At 46.7% G+C, this 18,754-nt stretch overlaps 1 protein-coding gene across 2 annotated transcripts in view; it reads right to left on the reverse strand.

Annotated features, from left to right (window-relative positions):
* The window catches only part of LOC147692561 (acylamino-acid-releasing enzyme-like), a 520,252-nt gene that overhangs the window by 193,215 nt on the left and 308,283 nt on the right, over window positions 1-18,754 (reverse strand). For both annotated transcript variants that reach the window (XM_086938779.1, XM_086938780.1), the window contains exon 11: window positions 9,315-9,375. In XM_086938779.1, coding sequence (XP_086794905.1) covers window positions 9,315-9,375 — 61 coding nt within the window. The remainder of the gene's footprint in view (window positions 1-9,314; window positions 9,376-18,754) is intronic.

An 18,754-nucleotide genomic window follows, 5' to 3' on the forward strand; every position in this document is an offset into this window, starting at 1 on the left:
GTGAGTAGCAAAACGACCCACTTACTGACTAATATGTTTAATGTCCAGATATGTAACAATTTGCAAACTCTTGTGATTGGTTGAGGATACAGGGATGGTGGCATGTAAGAGATAGCAGACATCTATTCCTGCATTTGTATTCCCAGACAGAAAACATTTCTTTAAAATCTGACTGTCTCCTTTAAAGGAGGGGATGCTGCTTTACAAAAGTGTTTTCTGTTTGGGGAAGCATCCTGGGTACCAGACAGTGCCATCCTCGACCACATTCTGGTCCCCTTCAGGCTGCCTGACACATTTTCCAAAGTGGAAGTTGTTCTTGGGGGACGGCTTGCTCTTTTCACATCAGATACCGTTTCCATTGGTGATACTGGTACTTGATCAATGCTTCGCGGCTGCAACTGCATTTCAAACCTTTGATGTATGTCATTGCAAATTTCATATAGGAAAGGATGCCCCTATCACTTCCCTTTCTTAGTGCAATCGATCATGTCTTGCAAATCCCTTCTGCAAATCTGCAAGACTTTTACACCTCTCAAAAGAGGTTTTGTACCTTTTAAAATAATCTTTGGCCAATGCAAATTATGGGATTACCACTGCAAAATGGTTTTGTATATCTGGTCCTAGAACACTGACGTGCATGTCATTATGAGGAGGGTGAATATTGGAGCTTGGTTCAGAGAGCTGGACTCAAGTATCACAGCTTTTATATGGGGAGCGGGCAGACGGAGGGTGGCCCTATCCACACTGATAGGGGCGCAATTCGAGGGGGGTTTGGCGGTCCCAGAGATGGAGGCATGCTACCTGGCGGGACAACTGCAGCGGTTCACACGGTGGGTGGCAGGAAGCCTAGACCGGTGCCGAAGGAGGCCATCCTTTACCCCGGAGAGGGCAGACGTACTGTGTACGCTGATGGGCACCATCAAACCGCAGCATGTCCGTACTAATGAACATAAGGTGATACCGCGTTGTTGGGGCAGATGCCTGCAAACAAGCATTTGCAATGCAATAGATCTCGCATTAAGAAAGTTTGAGCTATTGGTATCGTAAATGACAAATTTTGTATTTATGTTTTGTTTTTGAAAATAGCTAAATTATTAGCTTTGTCATTTACAATGCCAATAGTTATAACTTTCGCAAATGTGACACCTATAGCATTTGTAATGCAATATGTGTTGTATTTATGTGACTTAGATGTATTGATATTACAAATAACAATGGCTTTGAATTTTTTTAAATAATTAATACTTAAATAAAAGTTATTGTAATTTATAATGGCAATAGCTTAAAGTTTTGTAAATAACTTTATTGTGATGATAATCCAAGAACAGAAGTGAAATATTAACATCTTTTGTTACATTTGTAATAAAGCTTGAAACATTGAGAGAACATATTTGAACCAGTTGTTGTTGAATAGTTGCACAAATTGATGCTGTGGTGGCGCTGAGTGATGTTGTGTTGGCGAACGAGTGATGGTGTGGGGTTCAGTGATGCTGTGGTAGCGCATAGTGATGTTGTGGTGCCCCTGAGTGATGCTGTAGTGGTGCGGAGTGGTGTTGTATGCTATGCTTTGTTTTGTTTTGCTATCCTATGTTTTGCTATCCTATCCTTTGATTTGTTATGCTATGCTATGTTTGTTATGCTATGCTATGTTTTGTTATTCCTTGCTTTGTTATGCTATGCTATGTTTTGCTATGCTATGCTGTTTTTTGTTTTGCAATGCTATGTTTTGTTGTGTTTTGTTATGCTGTGCTATGTTTTGCTATGCTTTGCATTGCTATGTTTTGTTATGTATGCTATGTTTTTTTTAACAACTCTTTTTTATTAAAGATCACAATACAGCCGCAGTCCTCCAATCCCTGGGGGTACTGCAATCAAGTCAATACATCATCAATTACGATCAGTAAAACATATATCAATATCCCAAAATTCCCCTCCCATCCCTCCACCTACCCATCTCCCACCTACCGTAACCCTCCCCTACCCCCAGGGCCCCCCCCCACACAGCGTCATCTTGTCTTCGTTTAATGCAAAATCAGAAAACACATACTAAAACTTTGTGTACCATGTCACTCCTCGGCACCATCACACTGGCCTCTCATTATCTCTGAGGATTGCCGGCGGTTCTAGCCAAATCCCCCGGTAGTCTGTCCACCGTTTCCATATTTTGTAATGTTTCTTGGGGCATCCTCTGGCTTCATATATGGGCCGCTCCAATCCCATACAGTAGTCAAGACCCTGCTTCCACACCGTTACTCTGGGAGCCCGAGGATCTTTCCAGGCTTTGGCTATGTCTCTCTTCGCGACCGTAAGGCCCAGTAACAACAAATGTCTCGTATATATTGCCCCCCACCCCTTCCAGGACATGAAGGAGCCCCAATTTGGGAGTGCGCGGGAGTTCCCAACCCAGCACCTCCGACAGGCAGTCCCATACACCTGTCCACCATTGCATTAAACTGTCACAGCTCCACACCGTGGGTAGGAAAGTGCCAACCGCTTGACCACACCTCAGGCATTCGGGGGACCCAATCAGCCCAGCTTTCCACAGTCTCTCTCTGGTGTAATAGGCCCTATGCAGGTATTTAAATTAGATAAAGCGGAGGCGTACAGCAATAGCTGCTCCCCGCGGGGCGTCAAACGCTTCCCGCCAGTCTTCTTCCTCCAGATCTACCACCTCCCCCGCCCAAACCTCCCGCAGATGTTGTAGGGATGATGAACAATGGACAACCAGGGTCTGGTAAATACGGGAAATCTTTTTATCTTCTAGTTCTCCCATGAACACCTTTGCTTCTAACTGGCTAAATTCGGGTAGAGAATCCAGACCCTGCAAGGCAGGTGTAATAGCATGTCAAAACTGCAGAAACCTAAAAAACTGTGTCTTGGGCATGCAATATTCCTGACTGAGTTCCTGAAACGATTTAAGGGTCGTGCCCCGCATCACGTGTCCTAAGGTCGAGATTCCAATGGAATCCCATCCCCGGAAACCCTGTAGGGACGCCAGCGTCGGGAGTAGGCCATTTCGCCAGAGCGGGGTCTCTTCTGTAAGTTTAACCCACCATCCCATGCGGCGCAGTGCATGCCGCCAAATCTGAAAGACCACCTGTGTAGCACACTGCAATCTCTTCCTCAGTGGTGCCGAGTATAGAATAGTGTGGAGCGAGTGCGGCTCCATCAAATAACGCTCAAGGGCGTAGGCCGGGTCTCCCCTGTCCCCGTACCACCACTCATTCAGAATAAGGAGGTGAGACGCCCGGTAGTATGATAAGATATCTGATGTGGCCAACCCTCCACAATACGTGGATAAAAAGCAGGTATGAAGGGCCACGCGCACTGCACCTCCTGCCCATAGAAACTGACCCAGAGTTGAGTTCACTTGTTGAAACCAACGCGGCGAGACTTAGAACGGGTGATTCTGTAATTGGTATAGAAGTCTCGGGAGGGCGACCATTTTAAAGATCGCCGACCTACCATAAATATTGAGCGGCATCCGGGCCCAGGATCTCATCTCAGATTGAACCCGGTCCCACACCGGCACCATGATGCGTTCCCAGGAGACATCCGGTGAAGCCGTCAGAAACACCCCTAGGTATTTAAGGCCTCCAACTGCTATTTGCAAGGGCAACGCCCTCTGCCCCAATTCTAGTTGACCACCCAGCGTCCAGATAGTAGACTTCCGCGGGTTTAAGAACAGTCCTGAGACTTCCCCAAATATCTTCATAACCTCCAGGACTCTAGGTCCCGACCTATTCACATCTGTGAGGAATAGTAGGACGTTGTCCGCATATTGGGCAATTCTATCCGACGGCCCTGACTCCCACTCAAGCCCTCGTATTTGAGCATCCATACTGACCCACCTGCCAGCGCCTTCATGGATGTATGCTATGTTTTGTTGTGTTTTGTTATGCTATGCTATGTTTTGTTGTGTTTTGCTATGTTTTGTTATGCTATGTTTTGTTATGCTATGCTTTGTTTTATGTTATGTTTTGTTATGTTATGCTATGTTTTGTTCTGCTATGTTTTGCTGTGTTATGTTATGCTATGCAATGTTGTGTTGTACTATGCTATGTTTTGTTTTGCTATGCTATGTTTTGTTGTGTTTTGTTATGCTATGCTTTGCTGTGTTTTGCTATGCTATGTTTTGTTTTGTTTTGTTATGCTATGTTTTGTTTTGCTATCCTATGCTTTGTTTTGTTATGCTATGCTATGTTTTGTTATGCTATGCTATGTTTTGTTATGCTATGCTGGTGAGGGTGTGTGTGTGAGGGTGAGTGAGGGTGAGGGGGTGTGTGGGGGTGTGAGGGGGTGTGTGGGGGTGTGAGGGGGTGTGAGGGTGAGGGGTGTGAGGGTGAGGGGGTGTGAGGGTGGTGGTGGGTGAGAGGGTGATGGTGTGTGAGGTTGAGGGTGCGAGGGTGAGTCAGGGTGAGTGAGGGTGTGTGAGGGTGAGATGGGGTGTGAGGGTGAGAGGGGGTGAGGGGGTGTGAAGGGGTGTGAGGGTGAGGTGGGTGTATAAGAGTAAGGGGGTGAGGGGGTGTGAGGGGTTGTGAGGGTGAATGAGGGGGTGTGAGGGTGAGGGGGTGTGAGGGGGTGTGAGGGTGAGTGAGGGGGTGTGAGGGTGTGTGAGGGTGAGGGGGTGTGAGGGTGAGTGAGGGTGTGTGAGGGGGAGTGAGGGGGTGTGAGGGTGAGGGTGTGTGAGGGTGAGGGGGTGTGAGTGTGAGGGTGAGGGGGTGGGGGTGTGAGGGTGAGGGTGTGTGAGGGTGGGTGAGGGGGAGTGACAGTGTGGGTGTGAGGGTGAGGGGGTGTGAGGGTGAGGGGGTGTGAGGGTGGGTGAGGGGGAGTGAGGGTGAGGGGTGTGAGGGTGAGGGGGGTGAGGGTGAGGGGGGTGAGGGGGTGTGAGGGTGAGGGGGTGTGAGGGGGTGTGAGGATGAGGGGGGTGTGAGTGAGGGGGTGAGGGTGGGTGAGAGGGTGAGTGAGGGTGTGAGGTGTGTGAGGGTGAGGGGGTGTGAGGGTGAGTGAGGGTGAGAGGGTGAGTGAGGGTGAGTGAGGGTGAGGGGGTGTGAGGGTGTGTGAGGGGGTGAGGGGTGTGAGGGGGTGAGGGGTGTGAGGGGGTGCGGGGGGTGTGAGGGTGAGGGGGGTGTGAGGGTGGGTGAGTGTGAGTGAGGGCGGTGTCAATAGATATACATTGCACACGTGTTAATAAAACCAAGTCTAAACTACAAATAGGGGTAAAATTAACATAGCATTCTCTAATTCAGAATGCAGTACGAAGTCTCAAAACAATTAGAAAGAAACCCTGGATGCTGGATAAAGAAGGCCACCATGTTTTTTAAAAGTATTTCTTTAAAGAAGAATCCCGGCAGGGAGCTTCCCAGTATAGTCCAACAGTTCAAAAGCAATCTACAACAGCAGAATAATACGAGAAGATCTGTACAAGAAAAAACAAAAGAAAAGTGCGGTCTCATGTACGATGATAGCATCTAATGTAAAGAGCTGACAATGACACCACTAAAAGCCTCACCATCCATCTATCAAAGTGCGGTCAAAAAGCCAATACGGGTCGTCTTGAAAGGATGGTTCCTTCAAAAGTAACCTGCGTGCAAGACCAAGCGGAAAGCATATCAAAGAAGGACACCAACCCCCATGGCAGTGCTTGCTAAAAGTATAAGTGAAAAGCACTTACGTCTTAGACCGAAGGAGAATAGAGTCCGGTCTTGTTTGACACGTGTGTGTGTCTATCATAGCCTGTAGAAAAATAGCTAAATGAATATTAGTTGCTCTATAACCGGGCTGCTACAGTCTATCCAGAGTGAGACTGAAACCGGGAATCAAAAGGCCGAGCAGAATGCAGTACGAAGTCTCAAATCAATTAGAAAGAAAAGCCGGATAAAGAAGACCACCATGTTTTTTAAAAGTATTTCTTTAAAGAAGAATACCGGCAGGGAGCTTCCCAGTATAGTCCAATAGTTCAAAAGCAATCTACAATGGCAGAATAATATGAGAAGATCTGTACATGAAAAAACAAAAGAAAAGTACGGTCTCATGTACGATGATAGCATCTAATGTAAAGAGCTGACAATGACACCACTAAAAGCCTCACCATCCATGTATCAAAGTGCGGTCACAAAGCTAATACGGGTAGTCTGGAAAGGATGATTCCTTCAAAAGTAACCTGCGTGCAAGACCAAGCGGAAAGCATATCAAAGAAGGACACCAACCCCCATGGCAGTGCTTGCTAAAAGTATAAGTGAAAAGCACTTACGTCTTAGACCGAAGGAGAATAGAGTCCGGTCTTGTTTGACACGTGTGTGTGTCTATTGTAGCCTGTAGAAAAATAGCTAAATGAATATTAGTTGCTCTATAACCGGGCAGCTACAGTCTATCCAGAGTGAGACTGAAACCGAGAATCAAAAGGCCGAGCAGACTCACCTATTGACGGTACGGACCCCGTGTCTAGGCGAAGTCAAGTAATGCGGAAGTAAGAGGCGAGCACGTCTCATGGGTAAAGTAGCGTGAAGTTAAAAAAGACTAGACCGACGATTGAAGGCGCATAGCACCAGAAGTGTGGTGCGTAGAGTGAATAGCTCGAGTTGCATCAAACAAAGACCAAGTACTTGCTAAATAGTTTGTGAACACTAATAAAAATGGATAAAAACTGTGTACTAAATGGATTGAAATGAAATCCATCATGTAAAAAATCTGTATATGCATGGAAAATAAAGGATAAACAAGCTCTTGGTATTGCTGTAGGGGGCGAGCATTGGGCGAGCATTCCTTTGAAGTGTGAAGCAGGGGGCGGGGGAGCAGATCCCCTTGAAGCACGGCCTTGAGGCCGTGAAAGTGAAACAGCCTGCCTCGTGGCCGTGAAAGTGAAACAGCCTGAGGCCGAGCGCACGCTGGGGGAAGCTTCAGATGCCTGTGGGAGGGAGGCTGATGGCTTTGATGTGGACGCGCTTTCCGCACGAGTGCACCACACGAACTGTCCGAAATCCGCGATGGTTTCAGAGCCTGGTTTGCCCATTATACTCTCGTCTATTATCCCTTGCGGGATTACTAGGCGAGACCTAAAAACGGGGACAAGACTCCCATACTCGCTGGGGATGTCGGTCTCACTATTTGAGGCACTCCCACGTGGGGGACAATGGAGGAGGATAGAGGAATGGGCACAAGCGGGGATTACCAAAATTGGAGACCTCTACAGAGGCGGGGAATTACTCACCTTTGATGCATTCCGCACAGACTGGAATATACTGCAGGGGCACTTCCAGCTTTACGGGGCAGTCACAGGGGTAATGCATAGACACTGGGGAGTAGGGACGACGGAACCACCAATTCACTCTACTTGTGAATACATAAGCTTGGTGGGGGCGTAATAAAATCTGTCACATGTCTACATAAGGCAATCAGAAGAGACTCCACATGACCGCTGGATGGATTAACGACCAAATGGGAGGCTGGCATATGCATACCCTTAGATGACAAAGATTGGGACAGCACAGTACAAAGGGCTACTAAAGTCTCTTGCAATGCGAGATTTCGTCTGATTAGATTCTATGCACTACACCGGGCATGCATCACACCGGACAGAATCAATCGGTTCTTCCACAGGGAGGATACGGAATGCCCGCGATGCAGAGAAAAGGGAGCTAACTACATACACATGACGTGGAGCTGTCCCGTTAGCGGTTTACTGGCAGGAAGTGACAAGTAAAACGGCCAGAGTCATGGGGCAGATGGTGCCATGGACGCCAGACCATGTATTACTTAATGTGTTTCCCCACTCAGCTAAGACTAAGGTAACAGCAAGATTTCAAGATTTGCCCTTTATATTGGCAAACCGTGAAATAACCAGCGAGTGGAAAGCAGCACCTGGCCTCTGCATCCATAGGTGGAAGCGCAAGCTGGAGGAAATGGGCAGGTTGTGAGGGAAGAGTAATGCTCCGGAACGCGAAACGGGGCATAGAGAGAATTGAAAGGGCACAAGCTTGGGAGGCGCTGGTAGAGTACCTGAAAAATATCGATCGCAGATCTGAACCCAATACCCCCACAGGACCATCTCGACACGGTAGCCCAGGGAATCGGGAACAGGACGAGAGACTGGAACAAGTGTCAGGAGAGGGCAGAGTCTAAAGACTAAGATGTACACGAAGGGATGGGTAGACACCAACATCAGAGGAAGGGGGCAATGCTCTGGTGGACAGCAGCGCGGGGGTAGGGGGGTAGTTGGGGGAAGTAGGGGGGAGGGTAGGGAGACATCCATGAGGATTGGGAGATGCTCGTTGTATTGTGCACTAAAAAACGCTGACTTCATGATAATGAAATGCAGAGAGAACAGGAGTAAAATATGTTAAATGCATTTCTGTTAAGAAGTCTGTTGTAATGATGAATGCACATGCTTACGACTGAATATAAAAGACAATAAAATATGTTTACAAAAAATGAGGAGGGTGAATATTAACATGATACATACCTCTGTTGACCCTCTTGTTTTAAATGTTGTACATGGGGGAGGGGGGATAAAGAACTTGTATCCCCTAAAAATGGGAAAGTGGTCTGATATAAAGGCTGAATTCAAAATGTTTCATAAATGCAAAATATATTGCTACCCAATGTCTGTAATTCTCTCTGTATAACAGATAACTTTGCAAACTACAAAGAAATATGTCAAAGAAGCTGGGTGCAAAAACAGAGGGTGGCATAAGAACACCGTCAGAGGTTAATTAAGAATTGGACAAAAAGAGAAAAAGACATTGAAGACTATGAGGGACGAAGTAGAAAGCCTGAGACAGGTACATTGGGAAGACGGTCTGAAGGAAAATGTATTGGAAGGAAAAGAATAAAGAACGACAGACATGGGAAATGGAAAGAATTAATGGCAAAGAGACAGATGGATGTGGATAGAGATATAAGCACGGATGACTTATGGGATCGCAGGACGAAGGAAATGAAATGGGAGAAAAAAGAAAGGAAAAAATAGTGGTACCATAATGAGACTATTGAAAAGAAGTATTGTGTATTCAATAGAGGAGGAAGAGAAATAGAGATGATGCAGGAAGTAGAGGATGAGAAAGGGAGAGAAAAAACTTAAGATGTCACATCATGCAGAAGACAGGGGAGGGGGGAAGAAAGAAGCCACAGACAGAATGTATTGACAATAGTGGAGGATACGTTACACAGAAGGAGTTTGAGAATCAGAAAAGTTTGTCATTGCCAAAAACTGTTTTAAGAATCATAGGCACTTATGTGTCAACGCATGTCTCCCATACACACACAATGGGCACAACCCTTTGATACATCAGGGATATAATGCAGCATACGCTTACCAGCTGTCGGCCGCTTGACCACATCTAGCACAGTGGAGGTAGTCTTCAGATGCCAGTCATACTGAAAGAAAGAAGAACAACGATGACGGACGCCCATCCAATTCCACTGTCACCAGGGACTAGTAGGAACTGAGAGTCACTCAATTTCAAATATGTTCCATGCATGAAGGACATCAGTCCTCGAGAGGTATAGTAACACCCGTAGCCACAACCACCAGCCGTTTGCCATGGATAAGACAGTGGTTTAAGACACCTTTAGTATAATGTTATATTTTATTGCATTATTAGGTTAGGTCTAGTCGAGAGCCAGCCAGGCGCGCAACACCCATTGGGCTCACCGGGCTTCAGCCCCTCGTCGTCTTCTTCAGCCCGGGCTTATTTGACACGCACTGAAATGACTTTGCATCGGAGCTGAGAATGTCATTTTTTTATGATGCTTTCTGAGAGGCCCAGCAGCCCGAGCCAGCCAGCCTCTGAACAGTTTCAGTGAACCCCCTGCCCCCACCTCTTGTTTCTCTTTACTGACGCCGAGGTGATATCCTTGCCTGAAGGCAGGGATTTCACCTAAGCACTTAATGTGTTCAGCATGGGGTGGGAGTGGGAAGATGCACACAGCAGGGGGAAAGGGACGGCCAGTGCAGGTGACGCTTTTCCTTTGTAAAGGAATTTCTGCTGGCGTCATAGCCCAGGGTGTGCTTTCTGTGAACTTGAATGGATGTGTATTCCATACAAGTGCACAGACAGCAAACCCTGGGCTATGACGCCAACAGGAATTAATTTACAAAGGAAAAGCTTCACCTGCACTGGACATCCCTTTCCCCCTGCTGTCTGTGCACTTGTAGGGAATTCACATCCAGGGCGCTGCTCACCAGATAAATGATGAACAGGGCCATTTCTCTCTTTGCATCCAAGGGCACCAACGACGCAGAAGCAGAGGAGGCCCAGGCAAGGAGAAACCAGGAAACATTTGACCCACACCTGTCCACACTGTGAGATTTTCGGGAGGGGCTAGATGCCAGTACGCAGTTCTGCTGATCAGCCCAACTCAACTGAATAGTTTCAGAAGAGCAGGCAGCCTTTTTTATGTAAGTTTCAGTAACTTTAAGGCATTCTTCAGCACAGCATTAACTACTGCCTGCATATCTAGGTTACTCTAAGTGAATGTTGTTTTTGACTTACATGGTAACGTCAAAGAGGAGAGGTCCCTCCGAATATGCAAATGTAGTGTAAGTTTGTAGTGTTCATTTTTTGGGGTGCTAGTGGGTAACTTTAGGGTTCAGGGTGGGTATGGGTTTTAGGGTACCAGGGAGTAATTTTAGGGTTCAGGGTGGGTTACGGATTGGGGTGCCAGGGGGTAATTTTAGGGTTCTGAGTGGGTATGGGTTTTAGGGTGCCAGGGGTAATTTTAGGGTTCAGGGTAGTAATGGGTTTTGGTGTCCCAGGGGGTAATTTTAGGGTTCCCGACGGGTATGGGTTTTGGGGGCCAGGAGGGTAATTTAGGGGTTCAGGGTGGGTGTGGGTTTTGGGGTGCCAGGGGTAATCTTACGCTTCAAGGTGGGTATGGGTTTTGGGGTGCCAGGGGGTAATTTTAGGTTTCAGCGTGGGTATGGGTGTTGGTGAGCCAGGGGTAATTTTAGGGTGCAGGGTGGTTAAGGGTTTTGGGGTGCTATGGAGTTAATTGTAGGGTTCAGGGTGGGTATTGGTTTTAGGATCTATGGGGGGAATTTTAGGGTTCAGGGTGGGTGTGGGTTTTCGGATGTCAGGGGGGCAATTTTAGGGTTTAGGGTGGGTAGGGGTTTTGGGGTGCCAGGGGGTAATTTTAGGGTTTAGGGTGGTAATGGGTTTTGGGGTGCCATGGGGTTCATTTTAGGGTTCAGTGCGGGTATGGGTTTTAGGGTGTGAGGGGGGGACATTTTAGGTTTCAGGGTGGGTGTGGGTTTTCGGGTGCCAGGGAGTTATTTTAGGGTTCAGGGTGGGTTACGGATTGGGGTGCCAGGGGGTAATTTCAGGGTTCTGAGTGGGTATTGGGTTTTAGGGTGCCAGTGGTAAATTTAGGGTTCAGGGTAGTAATGGGTTTTGGTGTGCCAGGGGGTAATTTTAGGGTTCACGACGGGTATGGGTTTTGGGGGCCAGGAGGGTAATTTAGGGGTTCAGGGTGGGTGTGGGTTTTGGGGTGCCAGAGGTAATTTTACGCTTCAGGGTGGGTATGGGTTTTGGGGTGCCAGGGGGTAATTTTAGGTTTCAGCGTGGGTATGGGTGTTGGTGTGCCAGGGGTAATTTTAGGGTGCAGGGTGGTTAAGGGTTTTGGGGTGCTATGGAGTTAATTGTAGGGTTCAGGGTGGGTATGGGTTTTAGGCTCTGAGGGGGGAATTTTAGGGTTCAGGGAGGGTGTGGGTTTTCGGATGTCAGAGGGGCAATTTTAGGGTTCAGGGTGGGCAGGGGTTTTGGGGTGCCAGGGGGTAATTTTAGGGTTTAGGGTGGTAATGGGTTTTGGGGTGCCATGGGGTTCATTTTAGGATTCAGTGCGGGTATGGGTTTTATGGTGTGAGGGGGGACATTTTAGGTTTCAGGGTGGGTGTGGGTTTTCGGGTGTCAGGGGGGCAATTTTAGGGTTCAGGGTGGGTATGGGTTTTGGGGTGCCAGGGGAAAATTTATTGTTCAGCATGGGTATAGGTTTTGGGGTGCCAGGGGTAATTTTAAGGTTCAGGGTGGGTATGGGTTTTGGGGGACAAGGGAGTCATTTTAAGCTATCAGCGCAGGTATGAGTTTTGGGGCTCCAGGGTTTGATTTTAGGGTTCAGAGTGGTAATGGGTTTTGGGGTGCCAGGGGGTAATTTTAGGGTTCAGGGTGGGTATGGGTTATGGGGTGCTAGGGAGGTAATTTTGGGGTTCAGGGTGGTAATGGATTTGAGTGGGCAAGGGTGTAATTTTAGGGTTCAGGGTGGGTATGGGTTTTGGGGGGTAAGGGTGTAATTTTAGGGTTGCATGTTTTCTCCACTTGACCTGAGCAGTAATCGATTCTGATTATCTTCCATTTTAGCCCCGCCCCATTGATTAACATTAGCCACGCCCCTTCATTTGCCATGTTAGCCCCCCCCGAAATTAAGACCTTGTTGCGCCCCTGAGAGCCACTAATATAAATAACTGGATTCAAATCTAGAAATTCACTGTTATAACTTAGCAAGAGCTGTTAACAAAAGCTGTTACCAGGAGCGGCTGGTGCAGGTAAGAGCTGTGGGGCTGGGTGGAAAGAGGGGACTCAACAGACGACAACGAGGGAAAATTAAATAAATACTTCATTTTTCCTCTTCGTCATCTTTCGAGTCATCCCCCACTCTTCCCAACGCTCCTACATGACGTAGCAAACAATTGGTTCTGTTGGGTGGTTCTATAGCTGTGTTAATGTATATTTAATATAAAAACACACTGATTTAGTCAAATTATTATCAATTAATTCAGAGAATATCTTTAGAAAACCCAAATGGTAAAAACTCACCAAGAAAGAAAGATTTGTAAAAAACAGTTTTACTCATTTGCTATTCACAAACAAAAAGGAAAAGGCATCAAAGAGCATAAATGAATTGCGGCGGAGCAAGGGTGACTTATGTGGAGAAAAGTGAAAAGAGGTGTCAAGTGAAGTCAATGGGGAAATATATACAGGACATATGTAAGTGACACAAATTTCCAAGGTTCAAGAATCCTGTCCTATCTATGCAATTGTTCACATAAATACTGGACCAAATGATTATTTTAGTAGTCAAGGTTAAGGAGACTGTATGGACATGGATAACGTTCTAATGGTCCACGGCTCGTACCTGCACGGGCGCTCTTGGCTGTTATCTATGGCTCCCAGTTACTCCTCTGCCTCTGCACAATAGGTAAAAGCAGAGGCAGATAACTGGGGGGGGGGGGGGGCTACATTACATAACATTATAGATGGGTTAAAAGTGAATTAAGGTGATGTTTTTTGGGGTGTTCTGATTGACATCATAGATGGCATGAGCTTCACTCTCGTTGTCTATTTAATGTCACTTAGGGGCCCTTGGTTAAAAACCTCCCAGTAATTCACTGTTAACTATCTATATTTCTATACACAATACATGGTAGCCTGCAATCCATGTATACAATTTCCTTATTACGGGGGTCTTCTGACTTTTCTTGCCACGTGTAATAATGAAATGCCATAGCTGTTCAGTTGTACTAATGATGCAGTTCAGTTCTGATGTCATAATGCCTCCTGCCAGAGCCAGTAGACCTGGTGCAAGGTCGGAAACGGAGCATAACTGCAGCTTCAGTTTAAGTAAGGCATGAAAATGAAAACCGGCTTTTCATTTTTAATGGTCGGTTTTTCTAAAATAGATATTGATGATCAGAAAGTAGGTATTTGTTGGCACATGTTGATTTTTTTATTCTTTATGTAAATAGAGGAAATATAGAATTTCTTTGCATGTTCCCACACATTATCAGCTACAGCGTTTTCTTAGAATCTAACTTGGAATAAACTGATTCTAATATCTATTTGCAACAAATACCTAACCCTGGGGGGAGTTCGCGGAGTTGCACTACATGGAGCTACGCAAAGTGAAAAAAAAATCTGTTGCACGCAGTGGAATACGGTGGAAAAATGCCGTTCCCGCTAATTGCACAGTGCCGGATGCGTGACCTCACCCGCTTACTGAACAGAGAGGAGCTCAAATGGATTTTGAAGACTGACAGTCTCAACTCAGGACTTAACCTACAGGATGAATGGACTGCTTTGATCTAGCCTTTGGCTCTAAGTCAGCTTTCTTATTTATTGTAATGTTTATATGTTTTACTTGCACTCATGCAAATCCCTTGATATATGTCACTTGCACTCTTCCTGGGCACTTCACTCCTCTAAGATGGCCGTTAAGCGTAGTCCGTCTTCTATTGTTATGCCCCAGTGTATCACATGGTCTTCGGCCAATCGGCACAACTTATATTCAGTAGTTCACTACTCTCCTACGAGCACGCCAGGAAGCACGATTGTCAACCGACTCACCCGGTAAGCTTGAATACTGAGTTACAGGCGCACCTTCTGCTTAAGACTTTTGGCCAGTTTTAATACCTGGGATTCCCTTTTAGGTTCCCCTGGCCCCCGACGGATACCATCGTGTACCGCGGCACCTCTCGCCTGATTGCGGTAAGAACAGGAGTTCCCGGTCTCGGTTCCTCTCTAATTCCCCACGCATAAGCCCGATCTCCTAATTATCCTTCCTTTATTTAGGGCGATCGTAATCTCCCCACCGCCGTTTCCTATTAAGGATTACTGGTAAGCCTGCCCAATTCGGCTTTTGTTGCCTGCCTCCGCGTCGCTCACAACCTAATTACTGCCCCGTGCTCTTTCGTTAAGCGCACATTAATGGTAATTCTCACAGCGCGCTTATTCGCTTCCCGGCCGTTGCGCACTGACACCAACCCATCAACTGTGTTTTGATGACTACGCCGAGTCTGATAGCGTGCATGCGGCACCACTAGTCCAGATACTCGTGGTTTAACAGCAGCATGTACTTCCGCACAATTCACAAAATCGCCTCAGCACCCTTACCGACAACGCACGGTCATAGCTATTTCACCAGCATGCTCGCCTGAGCCACTTTACTTTCACAATTATCCTGAAATCCACCCGCTCCTACAGCCGAGCCGCTCACAAATTACCACTAGCCCTGACATCCGTGGATTGATAGCAGATTGACCTGACACACAGTATGATTCACGAGACCGTTTCAACTCTCTACCGGTAACGCATGGAATCGCATTTTTCACCAGCATGCTCATTCGAGCCACCCTCTTCACATTTGTCCTTGAACTTGAGGAAATATACATTTTATGGTCAATTAATGTTCCCTAACGGGTACCCCACCGTCTCCATGTACCAGCTTAAAGTGCATGTAACTTCCCTCCTGTGCCAGCTATGAAGACGCAAATACATTTGCGTCCAACGTTAACATGTCCTCTTTCAGACCCACCCTGAATGGGTTGAATGCTCCGTTCCTAAGTATGCTATGCCAACGTCTTTTTGTGGTGTACTTTACACGTTTTTCAGCTCTGGCTAAGTAGGCCCTGAATCTGCCATCGAGCCTTTTTCTGTTTTCTGACTCCGAAAGCCTCAGCCCAGGCTGTCTCTGTACCCGTGACCTCTGCCTTACTCCCTGTGCGGCTCACGGCGCTTAGCTCAGCCTGCTGCCTGCCAAGACTGTATTCAACCTTCGAATTATCTGTTCCGCTCCTCGAAAATGCATTCCTACCTACTAGTTTAAGTAAACATCCCCCCAGCTGCAGAGCAAAGGGCCCGGCCTCACTGTCTCCGTGCAAGTAATTCATAGCCTCTGTTACCATGGTAGGCCCATGCCCCTCGCATTCTCATGTAGACACTTTGGCGCTTATACACGCACTCACAGTCAGTATAGAATAGCTTCTGCCCCAGAGACCTTTTCCGTTTAGATAATATGGTTCCCAAACATCAGATATCAGATATGATAGAGTACGAGTTGATCTGACATGCCAGACTTCTGTCTCTTTCCGTCAGTGTAAATGTCAAGTCCCCTGCACCCTCCAGTTTCACGTCAATCTCACGTCATGCAGCTGCGCGCGCATCCAGGCCTCAGATTTCTGCTGACATTACAAGATTCTGCTTTGTTGCCACCCACTTGTGACACCTACCTGTGACGTTTCTAGCACACACCTCTATGTTCACGCCTAGTTCACGCCTTCTAATTACGTATTACTACCACGTGGATGCTGTTATCTTGTTTCTCTCAGCTGTTACGCCTACTGTATTGGTTTCTACTGTACGATTTAAGTATATAAGCTATGTATTGTCAATAAAATATTGCTCTATCCCTTCCTGAACCCCTGTGGTTGCAGGAACATGATATCCAGTTCTAGAACCATTCCTTTTTAAGGAATAAAACCCCAAAGAACTCTAACACCACGGACTCTGCCTCTTTCTTTCCGATTGAGTTATTATTGATTAAGTACTTACCTGCATAGAAATTAGGACGGTAAATCAAATATTTACCACATTATTTTGGCGCCCGAACAGGGACCCCTCCCCCACCCCACGCGCCGGTTGGTGCGTTGCAAGCTCTGTCCCCTGCCATCAGTTAGACGGAAACTACGCGTACTGGCAGGATTTCCTGTATCTCCCTCTGGCCCACGGAGGTGACGAAGACTGCGATCAGCACCCAGACGAGGCGGTGAGGAGTGCGGAGGATCCCGACCAGAGCCTAGCCGAAAGAAGCAAGGTCCGAGGTGTCAAGAGGCCCACCAGTTTCCGAAGTATCCACGTGTCGAGTCGAGTCGAGTCCGGTCCAGTCCAGTCGAGTTTTCAGAGGCCTTCAGTTTCCGTGCTTCCCGGTGAGTAGCATTGCTGGGACGTATCTAGACGGGTTTGGGTACACAAATCCGGTCTGCACTGTTTTAGACAGTGTATCTGTACTGTTTAGCAGTATATCAGTTATTTCAAGTTCTTGCACTGTTCTTAGCAGTGTATCTGTGCTGTTTAGCAGTACATCCAGCATAGGGGGGTAGTCATATATGTCTCAAATGTCTTTCATGTGATTAATGTCGTGGTATGAGTGTGACTGTTTTTAATGGGCATTATCGTGTTCTTGTGTAACTAGCTGTATTCAGTATTAAGTAGCAAGGATTGAGCATTCAGTACTAAGTAAACAAGATGTCGTTTTTCAACAAGTTAAAGCAGATAGGAACTAGGAAAGGGATACTAGAGGAAGAAATTCCTATCCCCCCTAGGGACACTCCTGGAAATTTTATGTACCACAAGCATGGCTTAGATGCCATATTGTATCTAGATTTATGGGCCGATTATACTAAGCATCTAGACGAAAGACATAGATGGCCTGTTACCGGAACATGGGATGCTGAGTGCATCATGAAGGTAGAAGAAGCACTGTGGAAAAAGAAAGCCAGACAATCTCAGAAGGACGCCATAGAATTTTGGCGTAAGGAATCACATAAGCGTGCTGAAAAATCACTCCGTAGAGAAGACAGACTTAAAGAATCAGATAAAGCCCGAGAAAACGAATTAGTTACTGAAGGGATCCGAGTAAAATCAGAGCAAATAGACCGCGCACGAAACAATCTCGTAAATGGCATGTATCTCGTGGCCGAGGGTTCGCCTGAGGCCACTTCAGAAATACCGAAAAATCTGCCGCCACCATTGGTCCCAACTAAAGTAACTCACAGGACCACTAAAGACATATTCCTGAATTCCTATCTAGAGGATGTAGCACCCGCTTACACCAATCTGCCTGTCCGCGTCCCGCCTACTGACGGTGACGGGGGTGGCAACCCGCCTCCAGACCATATCCCGCCATTACCGCAACCAGGTTTCCCCGTTCGACAGCCCATCGTTCCTCCACCTCCACCACTTCCCACACCTAAAATTGATATACCAAAACCGCTTCTACCTGATCCTACTAAAAGACAAGTTCAAGTACAGATACAGACTCCACAGAGAGATAATGTCCAAGCTTCCGCCTCAGGAGGTGCGACCGGGGGTTACCGGACCCCGCCACCAACACACAGATTACACCTTAGGGATATGCAGAACCCTTTTACGCTCCAATCACCCCGCCTCGACATACTCAAAGAACCGCTTTCAGTTTGCAGATATGATCCAGTACCCGGCAAAGACGATAGAATGATGATAGCATCACTACGCTTACGACATGCTACAGATTACCTACTGTTTTTCTCAGGAATGAGAGAGCACCTAGATAGAATATATCACTTTGTCCAGACTGGGGAATACCCTGACAGTATTAAGGAGGCCATGGCGCATCAGAAAGTTGACACTCAAGCATATATACTACGTTTTTTCATAAATTGCCTAATAAGAGAACGAGACAGGCCTGAGACAGAACAGGAGGAATTAGATGGACTCAACAAGTGGGGTCAAAATATATCCAAAGGAAAACATGATAAAGGGGGTTGCATAGCCAGTATGTACAAGAGAATAAGAAAAGCAGTGATAGAAATACACGAAAAAGAGAAAGAAAAAGCTTCCTCCGAGGAGGAGGAAGAACCTGAAGAACAAGAAAAGACTACAGATACGATAGCGTATGTAGGTAAGGGAACTTACCTTAGGAAAGGCATTCGTCCGGAAAGCAAGAGAGTTTTTCTCTCTGGCATAACAAAACCGAATTCTCCGGAACATCAGTTCCAAGAGACTGATAAAAGGCTTCGAGAACGAATGGGGTACCATGTACTCAATTCTATGGATGAACAAGAACTAGCCCGGTCAGCAGTATTATGGGCTGACAATCCGAACATATACAATGATGACACAGTAGCGCAGACATTTCTGAACCTTTCCCCAGATGAGCAGAAATTAGCAGGTGTATACATGATTCAGCACCTCCTCACGTTATACAGAAACCAACATTCTGATCCAGG

Source organism: Lissotriton vulgaris, chromosome 9, assembly GCF_964263255.1.
Source record: "Lissotriton vulgaris chromosome 9, aLisVul1.2, whole genome shotgun sequence".
Classification (NCBI taxonomy): domain Eukaryota; kingdom Metazoa; phylum Chordata; class Amphibia; order Caudata; family Salamandridae; genus Lissotriton; species Lissotriton vulgaris.